The following is a 20802-nucleotide window of genomic DNA, read 5'->3' on the forward strand; positions in this document are numbered from 1 at the left end:
GGTTTTGAGTAATAGTCCTAGGACTTAAGTATTGTTCAACCATTATCTATATGTACGACCATTATCTATATGTATGACCATTATCTATATGTACGACCATTATCTATATGTACGACCATTATCTAGACACTGAACAAAATTTCTAAACGTCCACATGAAATTCATTGATATGAAAACTACTCAATATATCGACTTGAAAATTGAAACTACATCGTTATGCCTTGTACTCTATCGATTTTTATAAATAAAATCACACCTTTCGGTCGAGGTTAGCCATGTGAGACGGTAGGTGCAATTTCCGTATTTTTTGCACGAGAATCACGAGGATTATGAAGTTATCGCTAATTTTCATGTTAACGCAATACATGTTGAATTTTCAACTCGAAAAACAGAAAAAATTGGCTAGAATGGCCATTGAAGAACGGGCAAGGGCCATCGGCATGATTTATGCAGGTACCTCGATTCGGCAGGATTAAGCAATTTTGTAAATTAATAAATCAATTAACCGGTTAAATGTGCGAAATAATATATATAATAATAATAATAATAATATACTAGAGCTGACTGGGCTAATGTCATTTTTGCGGATGAAACGAGATTGAAGCTCAGTGGGTCAGACGGGCGCGTCCGCATTTACCGACGGAGGGGAGAGCGAAACAGGGAATGTTGTTTGATTGACGCAGACCAGTTCGGCGGTGGTTCTGTGATGGTCTGGGCAGGAATTACCATGCACACAAAGACTACAATTGTCCCTATCCATGGTAATTTAAACGCACTGAGGTATCAGAACGACATTATTCAACCTGTATTGATACCGCACATTTAAGCTAATCGAGGCATGATGTTGTTGCAATACAATGCGCCTTGTCATGTTGCACGGGGAACTCAGAACATGCTTGGCAACACACAACATTCGTGTTATAGATTTTCTGGCAAAAAGCCCAGATCTGAATCCATTAGAAAATGCTAAAGAGTAAAGTTTGGGCTTTGCCCCCAACAACACAATGCCGACGAACTCAGGCGTGATATTCGTCAGATGTGGGACATTATCCCACAGAACTACGTGCACAGATGTGGTTTCAATGAGGTCAAGGTGCCATGAAGTTATCGCTGCAAATGGTGGACACACAAGCTACTGAGTTTCACACGTTCTCCTAGACAGTACTTTGTGACTTTCGAGTTTATGGGTGACTAACTTTAACATTGTTATTTCCAATGAATTATTTATTTTAATGAAAAGAAATTTTATTCAAATGTTTGAAATAAAATGTGTAAAACTAGTGTATTAAACAAGTCTTGTGATTTTGTTATTTTATTCACATATTTTAATAAAACATATAGTGGACGTTTAGAGATTTTGTTTTGTGTATATATGCATTTGGCTACGAACATGTTAATAGTTATGCCTCATAAAAGTTTTGTTCTGTTCTGTTGTCTGCCATGATGTATTAAGCAATCACATTGTTGTCCGTATGCTTTGGTGACTTATCTTACTATCAGAACTGGTGAATCTCTGCAGAAAGTTGATGTTTTCTGTTTTAGATTGATGTAAAATAATGCTTTTAATGTGTACTGTATGTGTGTATTGTGGGATGAACTTCATATAAAGACCGGCTGGTTGGTCCTTCTGCTTTTTTGTACAGTAGAATAAGGTGAGAACAGATTATATAAGGTAATCTAGGTGTTGTTTACAAGTACTATATTTTGGGAATTTTCAGTGAAAATATGTAATTTTAGTGTGTTTTTTTTTGTCCAAACTCCATTATTTGTATGTATATGGTTTTGCTAAAGATTGTCTGCCATGTTGATCTGGATTTGTTTGTTGAAAGATCTGATATTGTTCAGGTATTAGCTAACCATCACAAGTCAAGGAGAATTTATGTGCATGTTCTGTTTGTCTTGAGGAAGAACTTTGTTAATACTTAATATTTCGCTTTTTATATTGCAACACATGCCAAGAAATACCAGCCAATTTTTCCGTTTTTCATTTCTACACGAGAGTCAACTTCAGCTACACATTAACCCCTAATTGACCGAGAATCTGAGGTCAAATTCTCGTGTTATCATGTCTTGGGAGTTGCTGCGGTTTGGGTCAAGATTTGGAAGAAGTGTTATACATAATTATTGACCAGTTAAACTTGATGTAAACTTATACATTAAATATGTTGTTGTTTTTTATGAGTAACATTAAACTGTTTTAAACATGTGGCAGCTGTTAATTAAAATAGTACGCTTATTACAACCGTTTTATTTGGAATGTAAATGTAACCTATATTGATTTATATGAATCTGGTCGTTTCATAGGTCGAATTGTATTTAGGGGTAAGCTTTACTAAGCGTATAAATATTGATTTTACAATGGAAGCTTGATTGATTTCGCATTTTATAAAAGATATGAACACTCTTTTAATTATTCATTTTAAAAGCTTTGTTGTTCACTGTATTATTTTTTAATAAAATTCATTAGTACATTTGAACCCCATTGACTCGAACTCATAGGGACCGGCGAACATACATCGAGCCTCGGATAATTCGAGCCAAGCGGAAATGCTTACCTTCAGTATCATGAAACATTTTCGGGCCAACGAGGAATTCGAGCAAAACGACTTAGACCAAACGGGGTTCTACTGTATACGTATACACCGTAAAAAATACAATCGAAACTTGAAAATATATCATATTGGTGAAACTGAACTCCGAATGTCAAATCTACTTCTATTGTGTTTACATCATCATGAACACATTCTGGGGCATTGTGAATTCATTTTCGTATTACCGTGAGATGCATCTTGCATTGTCTTCATACCTTGATCGGTGTAGGAACATATTTGGGCCGTCATAAAATCATTATCCTTGAGTGACTCATTTCCTAAATAATATTGTGCCACTCCCTCCCGTCACCTCTAAACAATAATAAAATGACTCTCCACGATCGTGTCTGTAAAAAAGTATATAACCCCGAACAGAACTGACTATGTTCTATTGAAGTTTAAATAAATATATTATGTGAACATGTTTGGTCATTTAATGTATGCGCTTCAAATCTTAGTAATACAGATGGTAATGCTTTTTTTTGCTGTTCATACTACCACTACTGTCATCACCACCGCCACAACACCACCGCCGCTAAGAGCACCGCAACCACCACCGATATGCTTCCCCTGAAACCACTGACGCTGCTGTTTATACTGTTGTTGCTGCCACTTCTACAGCTTCAGCTATTACTCCAACTACTAACTATCCAATTACTACTTGTACTGCTGTTAATCTCGCGATAATCAACTATGAAGTTGTGGATGAAGGGACTACGTTTGTGTGTCATTGCGAAGTCCCTTCATTTATTTACTTATAATGATGAAGGCACGTAGTAAAAACAACCTTTTTTCCGAAGATTTTCGACATCCACCGAAAAAAGACTCTTGGAAAGAAGCGAGCGCGCTTACCATTGCGCTAACCGGACAACCAACCAAGTAGTCGATAAAGTGTGACCCATGGGCCAATTTTTCTAAAGAATAATGACTGGGTCGTAATTCTATTAGGGTTTAAATACATCCTTACACCGGCCAAATCCTAATAGCCTCTTATACAACAATACAGTAATGAATTTGATAAATTAATCGACTCAATCTAAGCTAAAGGCGCTATTTCAATACATTTAGATGTTGCGGAGTTAAGAAATATAGAAAGATATATCTGTACTTGATGTTTTCAATCTTTAAACATAACTCAAATGCCTAGTTTAGAGAGTTAAACTCCGTTGTCAATGAGATGATCAAAGATTTAATACTTAGTTAATTATAGTTCAGAAAATCATGTCTATATTCAGTAATAAACCATTATTGAAATGTTTGTGTTATGCTTGACAAGTATCGAAATATAAAAATTGAGATGAAGAGTAAAACCTGAGAATCATGCTTTATTCCAAAAACTGACCAGAGTCATTTCTCCCATGCAATTCATACTGGGCGTAATTAGCTATTAGCAGATAACTGATAAAAGTTGCCTGGAAAATCACAAAACCATTCACTGGAACATTAAATATGCCAGGTATATGCAGGCATAGCCCCTGAAAACAAGGGTTTCCTTCTTAATCGAAAATTGGATAGGATTTCTTAGCATGGGTATGCCTGTACGATTAACTTATATTATGAATGTTTCAAAACTCGCCTTGAACATTTTAATGATTTGGACAATACTATATTGCTATTTGAGATTCTGTGTTTAACCTGTAATTTCTGTACAGCTGTACAATGAAGTTTTGCTTCTTTGTATATTTTTTCCATGGAATTAATTGCACTCCGCGTCTTTTATTAAACATTGCCACTGTCATCATTATTTTTTAACGTTTATCTATATGATATTTTAGTAAAAGTACAGCAGTGATGCATTTTGCAACTCCTTAACAGTGCTGTATTTTTTTACAGATGGACATCGATTTTGGACATTTTGTATAGATGGTCACTACATGCCATGTAAGCTGTAATACATACACATGTAAATATCAGTCTGTGATTTAATTGTTGTCCGTGCTTCCTATTACCTCTGGCATACCTCTGGCGAGTTGTAATAAATAAACATGTGTTTATATCAATCAGTGAGTAATTTTTGTTGCTTTATTTAAGTCAGTAACATTGCTGACTTGAAAAGAAATGCGTAGTTTTATTTGATACAAAACAGCATTCATTGGTTGTTTTATAGTGTATGCTGAGATTATCCCTACTTTTTATGGTATATGTTGAGATTATCCCTACTTCCGATAAACCGAAGGTAAAGGTCATATTTGTTTACATCAAGAAGGTAAATGTTCAGAGTTAAATTAAATGAAAGCATATATTGTGTCTATCAATAATAAATTGATTGATACAGCTCAGATAGTGCTATAAATTGGATTGAAGTAAGTGTTCGATTTCATGATAACGTATATTATTATAATGTTATGTATTGGATACTTTGATCAATAACTGAATCTTCATTCGGGATATCGGCTTATATTATTGTTTTGTCACATACTTCAAATGTGCCCAATGCACAGTGCTAATTATACGGAATACTCAGATCAAAAAATAAAACGACTACCACATTTTGGGTCATCGATTTGAACCGTTTAATGTTATAAATGTTTAATGCTAAGTACATTTGTTCAAAGGTCATGATTTAGGTCGTGGTACATGCTTTGCATTCTAGTAAAACCAAACGACCTTAATGACTGAAGGGGACAAATCTGGTATGGACTCGAACGCGTTCAGCCAATACCTGACGGGTATCTACCAGGGTGGGTGTGTCATGCTATCTGTCGCAATTGGGCACGAGCTTGGTCTCTTTAAGGCTATCTGTGAAGAGCAAGGACCATTCAGTTTGGAGGACATCGCTGGAAAACTAAAATTCAAACCAAGGTATCATAGTGGACCTAGACGGGCCCAGGTACAGTTTTAGTACCCGAAACCCGGCCAATAAAGCAATACCATCTAATGTTCGTACTGTTATGTGTTTTAGGCCAGATTTTATGGTCGTCTGCTGCTTGTAATGTGAATTAAAAGCCTATTTATTCTCCATGTTTTTTTTTTATTTACGTCACTGAGTTCAAGAACAGAGAAGTCATTCCGTCTTATAAATTGTCACACGATAAAAGAAAACACATTTCCAAACTGTGCGTTTTTATTTCAGTCAAAATGTTAAAGAAACACTATCGTCTTTGTAATTCCTCGGCGTGTAATGTAAATATACGAGTTGTGATCTGGTATCCGGGTCGAAAATTAATGCCTATCAATAAATTAATGCCTGTCCATTTTCTAGATATGGTCTTGATTTTCCAATGCAATGTGACTGATACAGGATTTCATGTGGTAGCTAGCCGGTGTTTGCATGCGAGATTAAATTCCCGTTTAATCACCTTTTAAATGGTCAAAGAAAACGTATCACTATTTTGTTGTGTTGTGTTTTTTTGTGTGTAATTATCAAAAACTGATCTGATCCTTCGAAAAATAAAATCGAAAAATGGAACGAGCTCAAAGATACTACTTGCATGTTTAGATATACGAAGGAATGGCTGTCGACAATGGTAGCAGCCGGTATTCTGCACCAAGATCGGGATTCGCGACTCTACACCGTGCCCGAGGGTCATAAGCCCGCTCTTCTGAAAAACACGGGCTTTGGACCAGTGATTATCACTCTCAGCGCCAGAGCGGACCGCATCAAAAAGTGTTTTCAAGAGGATGGGCCTTACGGTAGGAAACACATTAGTTACTATTGGAATGGTTGGACCGGAAATTAATCGTTTAGAAACAATAATGTGGTACATTAAGTTTTTAAAATAATGTATGAGTTTGCGCCGGTATCTCAACCGACAGATCCATGATCCAGTTTTTGTATACCACGTGATAAATTACGTCATAATTGCTACGTCAGAAGGCAACATTTTGCCTCGAATGGATTCTTAGATAGCTTTACTCCGACGTAGCATTTATGACGTAATTATCACGTGGTATTCACACATTGTATAATCAGCCCAATGATTGATCATAATAAATGATTATTATCTTGTCAGGCATTAGTTATGCAGAAAGCCCTGAGTGGTTTGACTGGTTCAACGGCTACCGGAGCAACATGGGCGAACACACGGTGAACAGCGAGATTCTACCTCTGTGGAAGCAGCAGGCACACATTATTCCACGTCTAGGTGAGTGTGTAACGGTAGCAGGACATTTCGGCCTCTTATCCTGTGTGATTTGTTTAAAACATTTAGTTTGTTATAGCCTACTTGATCATTATTTGATGCAACAAGGGCAAAGAATTCTAGATATAATCCAATGCAAGTATATTTGTTCTTTCTCCCCTCCATCGCTTGAACTTGGCTCGGGACATTCTTGTAAATCGACTGACTTAATCGTCCAGTCACCCTGTGGCTGAGAATGCAAATAAAGGTGAAAAAATGCATAGAGATGAGTTTTGCATATTTGTGTTGTTCGGTATCAGCTGTGTGTGGAAAAAAGTATAGCAAAATCAAACGTTCCAAACTGTGATTTTTGAGTTAAAATGTTGAACATTGTAAACGAAAGTATGAATTTCTGGAATTTGTCTGTATCAAATATGGATTTAGCAATAAAAATACCAAAATAATTGCATTATACCGCACCATAACATACCTAACGTATAGGTTCATCATAAATTGTTAAATGTGATTTTGGGTGTAAAATGTTAAACAATATAAACATATTTAGTAGATATTATACAGCACAATAACATATCCAATATATAGACACATCATGATGTGAAATGCTTTTTGGGGGTATAATGTTAAAAAATGTAAACGAAAGAATGAATTACTGGAATTTGTCTAAATCAAAATAGATTTAGCAATACAAATACCAGAATATCTGTATTTAATAGATATTATACAGCAATTAAACATACCTAATATGTAGACACATCATAAATTGTGAAATGTGATATTTGATGTTAAATGTTTAAAATCTAAACAAAAGGATAAATTTCATGAATCTGTCTATATCAAAATTATAATTAGCAAAAAAAAATACCAGAATTATTCTGCTAATATATGTTATAAAACACCATAATATACCCAGTGCGTAGACACATTATTTATTGTGAATATTTTAAAATACAAACAAATTAAAGTGGGATTTTTTGGAGTTTGCCAATAACTGGACAAAATTAAGCTGAAAAGATATGAAATTAACTGTATTTTACATAATTAAACTGCTCTACAACAAACCTAAGGTTCAAAATGCCATACAAGGTGAAAGGTGATAATTTGGTTAAAGTGTTGTAACTATAAATGAGAGTGAGGATTTTTTTAATTTGCCAAATGACATCATTAAATTAAGTATTGAAATATCGGAATAACCGCATCATTATTTTATTTTTGATATCTTAATGCCTTCATCAGTAGATAAATAATCAATCATAGAAAGGAAGTGACGTCAACGTCATAAATCCTTAATAACGCCACATCGTTTAGCAGCAAAACCAAAGATGTTAATAAAATAAAGAAATATGATATTCAATTTGACGTTTAGTATTATAGATCAAAAGTGATACAATAGCCTATCAGGAATTGTGTAATAAAAAACACTCGTAATAGGCAAATATATGACAAAAACGTGACTTAATTAAATATCATATAGATATTAATTATTGAGACCATTGAACTTTAATACACTTCTACTAGTATATGATATTTAATCATGAATGATTTGTAATTGAGCAGATGCTAATATTGAGCCTGTGGGTGTTGGAGTTTTGACAAGGGGTCGGGGTCGGGGTTTGAATGAGATTAAAATGCCAACATGCTCTGACATAAATGACTACAGAGTTTTAGTAGTGTTATGTATTCTACAAGTGAACAGCACATGGAGACCACAAATGCAACCTCCAGACAGAAAGAACATATTAATTGTTACACTGTACTTGCAAGAAAGAAATCCATTACAACGTGAAGCAGATACGAACCGTACAACCAGTGGTGTTGCATCATATGAGAGCAATGCTGATGGAGCAAAATAGATTGGTGAAAATGTGGTAGCTAGACTAGTCAGCAAAACTATGAAATATTTCAATTTAGAAAAAGAAAGGCTCGGTTGTGCTAATGGATGACAATGCTGGGGTCAAAAGTAATGATGAAATACTTTGTGTTACATTTTGCGGGTATTTCTACCAATTCAGGAATGGAAAGACACACTGTTTTGAACCCGTTAGAATGGGTTGGGAACTAGTGAGTAACAAACTACTATATCCAGTGAAAATCAAAAGACCACCAGCTCATGGTTATATTATGAAAGTTGTGCAGTGCACTTTTTAAACAGGCTGCCAAACAGTAAAATGCAGTTGCAAAAAGGTTGGATGTGATTGTACAAGGGCTGCTCAGCATGCAAAGGAATCAGCTGTGGTAATGCCATCAGCGTTGTAAGGTTGTGAACATCTTTTGTTTCATTAGGGCACTGAAATTGCTACTCTTATCAACTAAAGACAGAGTTTCATGTATGTTAAGAACCAATTATGCATATCTTACAAAATGTAAAATGTTTAAGGCTATTTTTTGAAAACTATTAAGAAGGAAACCCTCGTATGCAGTGGCTATTCCTGCATATATGCATAATGTTCCTGTGAATGGTTTTGTGATTCTCCGGTCAACTTTTATCAGTTATCTGCTACCAGCTAAATCATCGAAATTTAATGGCCTTTACGCCCAGCACGAATTGCATGGGAGCAATGAGTTTGGTGAGTTTTTTGGAATAGTGCATGATTCTTAGGTTTAACGCTTCATCTCATTTTGTATATTTCGATACTTGTCAAACATAAAATAAATATTTCAATAATAGTTTATTACTGAATATATGATTTTCTGAAATATAATTAAGCTGAGAATTAAATCTTTGATACTGTTTATAAACTATCTCCTTGACAACAGTATTTAACTCTTAACCATATACTTGAGTAAAGTTTAACAATTGAAAACATAAAGTACAGAATAATGTAATTGATTATATTTCTTGCAACATCTAAATGTATTTATATTGCGCCTTTAGCTTAGATTGTGTCGATAAATTTAACAACTTGATTACGGTATTGTTGAATAAGAGGCTTTTAGAATTTGGCCCTCGTTAGGATGTATATAAGTCCAAATAGAATCACGACCCAGTCATTATTCTTTACGGGTCAAATTTTATCGACTATCGGGTTAGTTGCCCGCTAGGCGACCAAGACTCAATCCCCGGGTTGGGCGCATGTGATTTGGTTTGTGGTCACCAAGCCGGACAAGTGGGCTTTCTACGGGTTTTCCGGTTTCCACCACAACACAAGACCACACTCTCGCGTAAAATCGTGCAAACGAGAGTAATTAATATAATGTTGTAGGCACTTTTTTCACAATCGTTGAAAACTAAATATGTTTAAACTAATATTTTGACTCCAGTACACGAAGTAAAATGATACCGTGGAGTCGTTTTTCTGTGGATATCGATAATCTGCGGAAAATAATGGTTGTTTTTACTTATTGCCTTCATCATTATAAAGAACCAACCAACCAACCAACCAACCAACCAACCAACCAACCAACCAACCAACCAACCAACCAACAAACAAACAAACAAACAAACAAACAAACAAACAAACAGATAAATAAATAAATACATACATAGAACATAGTCGGTTCTGTGTTTGGTTTTATATACCTTTTTACAGACACGATCGTGGGGAGCCATTTTATTATTTTTAAAGGGGGGGGGGGGGGTCGGTCAATATTTTACAGAAAAGAAGTCACTCAAGTATAATGATTCTTCACTCAAGTATAATGATTCTATGTGGGTCAAAATATGTACTTATGTTCTTACACCGGTCACGGTATGAAGACAATGCAAGATGACACAAAACAAAGCAATTTTTTTTGATTGAAACATTTGCAAAACATATCGCTATCTGTTATACGAAAATGTTTTTACAATGCCCCAAAATGTGTTCATGAAGATGTAAACACAATTGAAGATAATTTAACATTCGGAGGTTGAGTTTCATCTTGAGTTTGGTTCGAACTCGTTTGGCTCGAATTCCTCGTTGGCCCGAACTGGATGTTTTGGACTCGTTTCATTATACTGAAGGTTAGAGTTATCGCTTGGTTTGAATTTTCCAAGGTTCGAGGTATTTTCGCCAGTCCCCAGGAGTTCGAGCCAACGGTGTTCGAATGTACTTACGAATTTAACAAAAAAAAACGGGAAAAAAGAAGCTTTAAAAATGAATAATTAAAAGAGTTTTGTTGTTTTTTATAAAATGCGAAATCTATCAATCTGACATTGTAAAATCAATATCTATACGCTTATAAAGCATACTCCTCAATACAATTCGACCTATGAAACGACCAGATTCATAAATAATGCAATATAGGTTTCATTAACATTCCAAATAAAACGGTTGTTAGCATACCATTTTCATTACCAGCTTACCATTATGTCTAAAACTATTTAATGTTACTCATTGAAAAAAACAGTTTTTATATAAAATTGTATTAATTTTAACTTGCCAATAATTATGTATAACACTTCTTCCAAATCTTGACCCAATCCGCAGCAATTCCCAAGACATGATAACATGAGGAATTGACCTCAGATTCTCGGTCAATTAGGGGTTAATGTGTTGCTGAAGTTGACTCTCGTATAGAAATGCAAAGTGGAAAAATTGGCTGGTATTTCTTGGCATGAATGTAATATAATATATATTATATATAGTAATACTGGTCAATTTATTGCAAAATTTGACTAAGTCATTGACAAATTCCAGAATTTTTCATTTTTATTAAATTTTCGATCATTCCCTCCCCCCCAACCCCCCCCCCCCCCAAAAAAAAAAAAAACAACAAAAAACAAACAACAACAAAAAAAACAAAACAACAACAACAACAAAACAAACCCAAACATGTTTCACTTTACAATGTTTCCTAACTTACGATTTGTCACACATTTCACAAAATTAAGTAGTTTCTATTCTTAAGGTATATTATACTGTAGTATAATATCTATTTCATACATTAAATTTGGTTTGTTTATTGTAAAATTTGCAAAGTAATTGGCAAATTCAAGTAGTTTTCATTTTCATTGATTTCTTTTTAACATTTACCCCAAAACCATATTTCACAATAGGTGTTTCTATACTTTCGGTATATTATACTTTAGTATAGCATCTATAATACACAGTAATTCTGGTCATTTTATTGCAAAATTAGACACAGTTATTGGCCAATTCCAGAAATTCTAACTTTTATTTATTTTTTCCAACATTTACCCCACAAAATCACATTTTGCACAATGTGATTGTTCTATACTTTAAGTATGTTAACTGTGATGTTTGATATGACACTAATCCACGAAAATAATTTCTGTGCATTTTCCCCCATTTTTATCTCATTTTCTTATTTATGCCATCATACGATAAACTGGCTGGTTTAAACGCACCAGTCCTTTCAATCCAATAGCTGTTAGTGTAGAGCGCAAATATAAGAACTTTTTAAATCTAAAGTCATTGCGATGTAATCTATACAATTACATGATTTTTTGTATGAGTCTGTCGTGTCTGTTTGAATATTTAAAACACTATTGTACTATACATGCACATGTATCCAAAATCTAATTCATTGTCGTTTTGAAATAATTTTTTTTCAGAAAGTGGCATCAAGGTGCTAGATCTCGGCTGTGGGCCTGGGAACTACACAAACATTATTGCACAGCGATTTTCCAATTCCACTTTCGTTGGGCTCGATTACTCGGAAACTGCTGTAGAAATGGCCAACAAAGATAAGGCCGAGCGGGGTTTATCCAATGTGACATTTCAGGTGGGTGACGCGCATAATCTGCCGGAAGACTGGACAGAAGGCTTCGATATGGTGTTCGTGTACGACGTCCTACATGACCTACCGGACCCATACAAAGCATTGAAACAGATCAATCGAATCCTTAAACCCGATGGATGCTTCAGTCTTATTGAGATTGGTTTCCATAGCGACCCGGTTGATAATGCCGGCGACATGTCGGCCGCCATGTACTACTGCTGCAGCATGTTCATATGTCTGGCGTCCAGTATGACAGAAGAGCCAAGGGTCGGCTATGGTGCGTGCTGGGGCCGCGAGGAGATCCAAAAGGCCGTCCTGGGAGCCGGCTTTAAAATCAGCGGCGATGCTTCACTAGTTGTTATGGGAACAAAATGTTTTTTCTTTTGTACCAAATGACGAACATAACTATATTTCACATTCCAATTGTACAGGAATTAATGAAATGTTCGTTGCACGTCGTTCGGCTAAGACATCAACGCAGGTCCTTAATAAATATACCTAATTAACCAGCGATGTGATAAAACAATCAACAGACTTCCGGCTTAGTTTGGCAAATTACTACTAATTTGATTAATAAATATGTGCGTCCGTACAGTTTTCCTATCAGGGTCATAATTTTTTTTTTCTTCTATAACGATGGCTTTTGGGTCACGTGTTCAGGGAAGCACTCAGAACTCCTGTTTGACTAAAACCGGCTCGAATAACACGTTGTCCATCATTGTTGAGCAATGTCCCACCCATATCTCATAAAATTGTGATGAAAATAGTGTCAATTGTTTTTCTTGGACAGCCAATGTTAAAAATGCGCAGGCACCGATTCAATGACATATTATTACGTCCAGGGGCCGTGATTACGAACGGTCTCAAGTCTGAGTCTGGACTCACATTTACTAATTACAGACTCTTATTTTTTAACGGTGTTTACAAAGAGACTCAGAATCTGACTCAAGTTCTGAGACTGAGTCTGAAAACTTTAGTCTACTACGTAGCTGTCTTATGTGAAGTAAATCTCAACTGTCATGGCTGACAGACAACTCGATAGATATTACCGGTACCGTAGATTTAGGTTGCCTAGTCGACCGCGATTATTTGGCGACAGAAACAACCCTTAAGAAGTTCTTGATGTTGAGTTAATCCGGAAAAGAAATAGATCCTTTCCGAAATCAGTTGGCATCGTGGAGCACACCGTCGGTACAGCCACGAGGAGCAAACCTCTCCCTCCTCTCCCCCCCTGACGGTATTGTGCTGCCTGCAGTTTTTCGCGATCGAAGCGCATCATATCGTTATTGCACAGGTGCATGGCTTGTCCAGTTGGCTGTCGGCAAGGCATTCCAAGCCGTATCTGTTCTCATTGCAGGACTTTCAAACAGATACATTTAATTTCCAACAGGGTTGGAAATTGAAAGGGTAAAACGAAAGTTTTACAGTGTCGCCGGTAAGTTTGGCTTTTTCTTGTTTTGATGTACTTCTTTGCTGGTTCCACAGCCATATATTTTAAGGTGAGACACACATTAAATTTGGAATGTCATTTTATTGATGTGGATTTCTGTTTTTATGGAAGTTATAAAGAACAATATCGTGTTCAAAAAGAATCAATTACAACAAAGACACTTAATTTATAATGACAGAAGATGTGGTGCTCGTCAAGTTATTACTTAAGATAATAGGGTTTCAACATAGTAAAACATTGGCTTTTTAGACGTGCAATTAGACCAAAATTCCTTGGATTTGGATGCGTCGCATGTTTTGAACGCACACAACCGCAAAACAATTAAAATATCCATTTATTTCATATGTTTAATTTGACAGACAGACGGACAGTTTATTCTGACATGACCCATTTTCATCGTCAACAAGGAGCAACACTTTGTAGTAAATTGAGAACATTGAATATACCACTTAACCAATAAGTAAACTAACTGCATTTTAATGTAAACGAGGCATAACTGGTGTTTCTCACGGAATAATGGCAAAGTTTCGTAGTATTGAACTCGTAACATACAGTATGTGTTTTACAAATTTTCAATACTACATCGAAGTCAAATCTTAAGATGGAAAATATAGCCATAGGATTAACCATTGATAGAAAGTACGTACGATGGTGGAGCATGTCATAGGGTATTCGTAGGAACGTCGTTGGTTTATAGCAGAACTCACGATGGAAATTCCTACGAATCGGAGGGCCTCAGATGATCGTAATGTAACATACGTACGTCTTTCGACAGTTATTTAGTGTTATCTTTCTTTAAATTGACACGTTCCATTCTTGTGAAGACATCAACGAATCATTAGTCAAATCTTGAAAATACTACAGTGGTTTGAAGTTTTTGTTTTGCATATTTTTGTCGAGCCCGCTTGCGCTGAGCTCGAAAAGTTGTTACAATGGCGGCAACGTGTATGTGCGTACGGTCTCGGTCCACAACCAGATTCTGTTCTTTGTTATAATTATGTAAAATAATTCAGTTCGCCACTCTATTATGGATTTGCAGAAAAGATTTCAGCGTTTACACTATTTTCCCACAAATTATGAACATTTAGTCTGTTGATTTAACAAAAGAAGACCATAACAAGTTTCATTTTTCTGCTTTCATCATTTTTTACAGTCACTATCTATAACGTCCATGTGACACAGTCATGGCTGCATCTCTGGGGTTATCTCTGAAGCATTCCACCCAAGAAAAAGGTCCTTCAAAATAGCATTCAAAACCACATAATTGTCTTGAAATATGATATTTCATGCGAAAACTTGAAAATACATACAAGAATACAATGTATACATAATCAAATGCTACCTGAATGGCGAGAAACATTGTTTTTAAGAACTACTTGAAGGGATACAACGACCCGGAAGCATTTCGTCGTGGGCCGACACCTTTATGCAAACCTTAAATTCTTTATACATTAAAAACTATTACTTTTCCTTGTAATGGTGTAAATGTTGTTATGATTTGTATATTTCGTTATCGTTATGATAAGATGGAAAAGTTGAAAGGTGAATGACAAATGTATAAAGTAGAAGGTAGCAAAATGCGTTGGAAGTATGGAAGAAGCAAAAAAGAGATAAACATAAAGAAGCAGGAAGACGGGCCTGGGTGTGGATTTGTCAGGTCAGTTGTAGAATCTGGTTTGATCTTATTTATCTTAAGGATATCAAACGCGTTTAGTTTGGCGACTGTAGTGCTGAACATGATTGAATAGCGTTGAGTTGGTCGGGTTCGTGACTTTTTTTATCCAAAACAGTAGAACTTGAAGTGGTAAAGGCCTTATAGCAGATATTTTGTCGAAAAGGTGATGTCTTGCATGATATAGGGGACAGGTGAAGAAGAAATGGTAGAAACGTTAGGTGTCCTCAATTTCACCACATTGGTAATTTGGGCTTTTGATAATGTTTTTAGAAAACAAGTATTCATTCAGATTACTACAATGCATCTGCAGCGTTGCATGTGTGACGCTGAATTTGCGTTCACCCTCATAGTAAAAATGAAGAACTGATTGTTTATTCTTGCCAAGATTGTATTTGGATGAGGGCAGGGATGTAGAAGAACGGACAGTTTCCGGAAGTGCATTCCATGAGGATATTGTTCTTGGCAGAACAGAATTCGATGACAATTGAGTTTTACAAGAAATATTTCGAAGGTTAACAGAATTCCGAAGATTGTAAGAGCTTGTATCACCAACTCGGGATGGAATAAATGTAGTGATATAGGCTGGCGTAAGAGAATGAAACATCTTGTAAAAAAGAGTAAATTTATGTTTTCGCTTTCTTTCCTTCAGAGAGTCCTGTTTCAATATAAAGATTTGATGGAAACAAGTCGTGTTGCTCCGGAAACTATTCGCGCTGCCTCATGCTAAACTTTCTCTCGTTATTTTTCGTCAGCTTACGTAATATTGTCTCAAACTACATCTGCATATTCTAACAGTGGCCGAATGGATGATTTGTATAAAAGTTCCAGTGATTTGCGATCCAGGGCGAATTTAAATGAGCGCAAGAGGTAACTACGTTGCCGTGCCTTGGTTTTGACGGTCTTAATATGCTCATGCCATGAGCAGTTATTGGCGAGGGTAACGCCCAGATGTTTATGAGTATTTACATGTGGCTATTTGAACATTATCCATAAAATAGGTGGAGCATGCCTGTTTGTTTTTCGAGAGATTAGAAGTGATTTGGTTTTCGCTGAATTGAATGATACAAGCCACCTTTCTGCCCACATATAGATCTTCTTCATGTCATCATTTAGTAGCTGAGCAGTACACAAAGGGTCATAGACAATGATATACAGTAAAACTGCGATCGCTCGAGGTCGCCAGGGACCGAGCCAAAACCTCGAGGGAACCGATGTTTCGAACGACCCGATTTTCAATTTTCCAGTTTGATATGAAATATCTTTCAGTGTATTTTAAGTTTGAAGTCGTCAAACAGACCGTTTACTAAGACACCGATTATGTGTTGCGTTGTGTAAATCGCTAATATGTTCAAAAGTTGGCGTAAACTAAATGTAAAACGCAAAAGAAAAAAATATGAATAAATAGAAATGTTTATTTTAACAAAAAAAGCACATTTTCGTAACAATCAACATTTGAATGACAGTACATATTGTGGCATTAGTCAGATTTAAGTTTCGAAAATCAAGGATTGTTGATTGGCGCATCTTTTCGGTTTCGCGAAACTGTTCAATCGTAATGTGACGTGACAGCGTACAGAGCGTCTGAAGATCACGGTCAGCATCGGCAGTGAATTCAAAGAACCTTCTGACCACATCTAAAGCGTTAACTTCTCGTCATTAACTTCTCATAATTATCATCTCAAATGCCCATATCAACTAATATCGGTCATGTGTTAACAGTGAAAAACGGTTAAAAACGGTACATGGTAGTATCATCTGCAAAAAGACGTATGGTTGATTCTATTTCCTCAATGATATCATTCATATAGACAAGAAAGATCAAGGATCCAATAATTGAACCTTGTGGAACTCGGGCAGATATTGAAACTGTATCTGACATGGTAACACACAGTACAACGCTCTGTTTTCTTTCACTGCGATTAACAGTTAGCCATACTAATAGGGAACTGAATATACCACTTTCACGAAGCTTGAAAAGAACGCCTTCATGCCATACATACGAGATCAAAGGCTTTTGAGATGTCACAAAATACTGCCCTTACTTCGTTACCCTCATCTAAAGCAAAGCAGAAAGAGTTATAAATAGATACAAGCTGATTAACAGTGGAATCCTTTGGAACAAAGCCTGACTGAAATAGGGTGACGGAAGAAGTTACCTTACCAATAACAATCAACAGGGATATTGGACGCATATTACCGACAGATTTGGGATCTGAATTTTTAAAAAGCGCGCAAACATGAGCCAGTTTCCACTGCTTAGTAGTAATTAAACGATTATCGAGTACAATCGATAAATCGTCGCTGACAATGCTAAGTCGGCGACAATCGATAGTGCTTGTCCAAAATTGATGTCGCTAATGTTACTTCCGGTAACTACGCATTTTTGTTATGCGGTAAAAGTATGTTTATGTTAATGGACTTAATATATCAATAACATTCTTAAACGGGAATACTATTGCATCTGTCAGTTGTACTTTACGTAATCAGCGTTAAAAAGAATATCATTAACCATGCAACGGGACTATACGGGATTATATAATTGTAAATGTACATAACAATTTTGCACAATATACATAAAAAATATCTACACGTTTTTAAAATCATACATTATAGTAATTTAAAAAAATATTCTGCAATCAATGAAGCTAAGTAACCTCATTTAAAGTGCGTAATACTTTTAAAAGATGTATTCCCATATAAGATTTAACACAAATAATTCAAATGTTTTAATAAACCCAAAAGGATGAATACATGTCGAAAACAATTGTTCTTATGCAGAATACCGAGTTTAATTCGAAATTAAGGTGCAGATACACGGCATTACTACCTTATGAGACGAAGGTAGATCACAGTAAATCTTTTGTACTCTCTAATCTCTGAAATATGCGTGTTAAGATATTAAATACACTATTACAATCGTGTTGTAAATAAATAATATTTCCCCAAAATGCATTATTGAGTAAGTAGTAAAAGTTTTACCAGTCAAAATCTGTGTTAATTATACACGTGTGTGATTTGATTTGGAAAAAGTGTCACTTTAACCGATATGCTTGTAATATAGCAACATCCTGCTCTAGTCTGTATCAGATTCATCGTCAAATACGATGTCAGTTATATTATCAAGCTCCACTCTGTCATCGTCTTTTTCCGAGTCACAGTAATTTTCTTCTTTCCTAGTACACAAGCTTTTAATTATTTCTTATGAAACAATCTTACCACATGTCCACACGTTACCAGGTTATCAATATACAATGATGTGAATTGTGGATGTCAGGCCCCCGATATCACCAGGTTATCAATACACAACGATGTGAATTGGGGATGTCAGGCCCCCGATATCACCAGGTATACAATACACAACGATGTGAGTTGGGGATGCCAGGCCCCCTATAACACCAGGTATATAATACACAATGATATGAATTTTGGATGTCAGGCCCCCAATATCACCAGGTTATCAATACACAAGGATGTGAATTGTGGATGTCAGGCCCCCAATATCACCAGGTTATCAATACACAAGGATGTGAATTGTTGATGTAAGGCTCCCGACATCACCAGGTTATCAATACACAATGATGTGAATTGGGGGTGTCAGGCCCCCGATATCATCAGGTATACAATACACAATGATGTGAATTGGGGATGTCAGGCCCCCGATATCACCAGGTTATCAATATACAATGATGTGAATTGGGGATGCCAGGCCCTCTATATCACCAGGTATACAATACACAATCATGTGAATTGGGGATGCCAGGCCCCCTACAACACCAGGTATATAATACACAATGATGTAGATTGGGGATGTCAGGCTCCCAATATCACCAGGTATACAATACACAATGATGTGAATTGTGGATGCCAGGCCCCCGATATCACCTGGTTATCAATATACTATAATGTGAATTTGGGATGTCAGGCTCCCGATATCACAAGGTATGCACTATATAATGATGTGAATTGGGGATATCAGGCCCCCGATATCACCACGTTATCAATATACAATGATGTGAATTGGGGATGCCAGGCCCCGATACCAGCAGGTATACAATACACACTGATGTGTATTGTGGATGCCAGGCCCCCGATATCACCAGGTTATCAATATACAATGACGTGAATTGGGGATGTCAGGCCCCCGTTATCACCACGTTATCAATACACAACGATGTGAATTGGGGATGCCAGGCCCCGATACCACCAGGTATACAATACACAATGATGTGTATTGTGGATGCCAGGCCCCCGATATCACCAGGTTATCAATATACAATGATGTGAATTGGGGAAGCCAGGCCCCTTATATCACCAGGTATACAATACACAACGATGTGAATTGTGGATGCCAGGCCCCCGATATCACCAGGTGTCCAATACTCAATGATGTGAATTGTGGATGTCAGGCCCCCGATATCACCAGGTATCACCAGGTATACAAAACACAATGATGTGAATTGGAGATACCAGGCCCCCGATATCACTAGGTATACAATACACAATGATGTGAATTGGGGATATCAGGCCCCCCAATATCACCATGTTATGAATACACAATGATGTGAATTGTGGATGTCAGGTTGCCATTATCACCAGGCTATGAATACACAATCATGTGAATTGGGAATGCCAATCCCCATATATCACCTGGTATGTACAATGATGTGAATTGTGGATGTGAGGCCGCCATTATCACCGGGCTATGAATACACAATAATGTGAATTGAGGATGCCAGACCCCATATATCACCTGGTATGTACAATGATGTGTACTGTGGATGCCGGGCCCCAAATATCACCAGGTGATCAATACAAAATGATGTGAATTGGGGATGCCAGGCCCCCGATATCACCTGGTATGTACAATGATGTGAATTGGGGATGCCAAGCCCCTGATATCACCTGGTGATCAATACACAATGATGTGAATTGGGGATGTCAGGCCCCCGATATCACCTGGTATGTACAATGATGTGTACTGTGGATGCCAGGCCCCCGATATCACCTGGTATATACAATGATGTGAATTGGGGATGCCAGGCCCCCGATATCACCAGGAGATCAATACACAATGATGTGAATTGGGGATGCCAGGCCCCCGATATCACCAGGTGATCAATACACAATGATGTGAATTGGGGATGCCAGGCCCCCGATATCACCAGGTAATCAATACACAATGATGTGAATTGGGGATGCCAGGCCCCCGATATCACCAGGTGATCAATACACAATGATGTGAATTGGGGATGCCAGGCCCCCGATATCACCAGGTGATCAATACACAATGATGTGAATTGGGGATGCCAGACTCCATATATCACCTGGTATGTACAATGATGT

General features: G+C 36.7%; 1 protein-coding gene across 1 annotated transcript; it reads left to right on the forward strand.

The window, feature by feature from the left end:
- The first annotated feature begins 4766 nt into the window (after positions 1 to 4766).
- Positions 4767 to 13336, forward strand: LOC128228753 (S-adenosylmethionine-dependent methyltransferase Rv2258c-like). Its single transcript, XM_052940250.1, has 5 exons — positions 4767 to 4894; positions 5185 to 5393; positions 6031 to 6224; positions 6545 to 6676; positions 12168 to 13336. Exons 2-5 carry the CDS (start codon positions 5203 to 5205, stop codon positions 12728 to 12730), a joined length of 1080 nt encoding a protein of 359 aa, XP_052796210.1. The 5' UTR covers positions 4767 to 4894; positions 5185 to 5202; the 3' UTR covers positions 12731 to 13336.
- The last annotated feature ends 7466 nt before the right edge of the window (positions 13337 to 20802 follow it).

This window comes from Mya arenaria, chromosome 3 (genome assembly GCF_026914265.1).
Source record: "Mya arenaria isolate MELC-2E11 chromosome 3, ASM2691426v1".
Lineage (NCBI taxonomy): Eukaryota > Metazoa > Mollusca > Bivalvia > Myida > Myidae > Mya > Mya arenaria.

Excerpts from the sequence above, each read along its gene's own strand:
- LOC128228753 (XM_052940250.1), top strand. The coding sequence starts at position 5,203 with ATGACTGAAGGGGACAAATCTGGTATGGACTCGAACGCGTTCAGCCAA. Across the intron at positions 5,394-6,030 it reads AAACTAAAATTCAAACCAAG|ATATACGAAGGAATGGCTGT; the intron begins GTATCATAGTGG and ends TTGCATGTTTAG. Across the intron at positions 6,677-12,167 it reads ACACATTATTCCACGTCTAG|AAAGTGGCATCAAGGTGCTA; the intron begins GTGAGTGTGTAA and ends ATTTTTTTTCAG.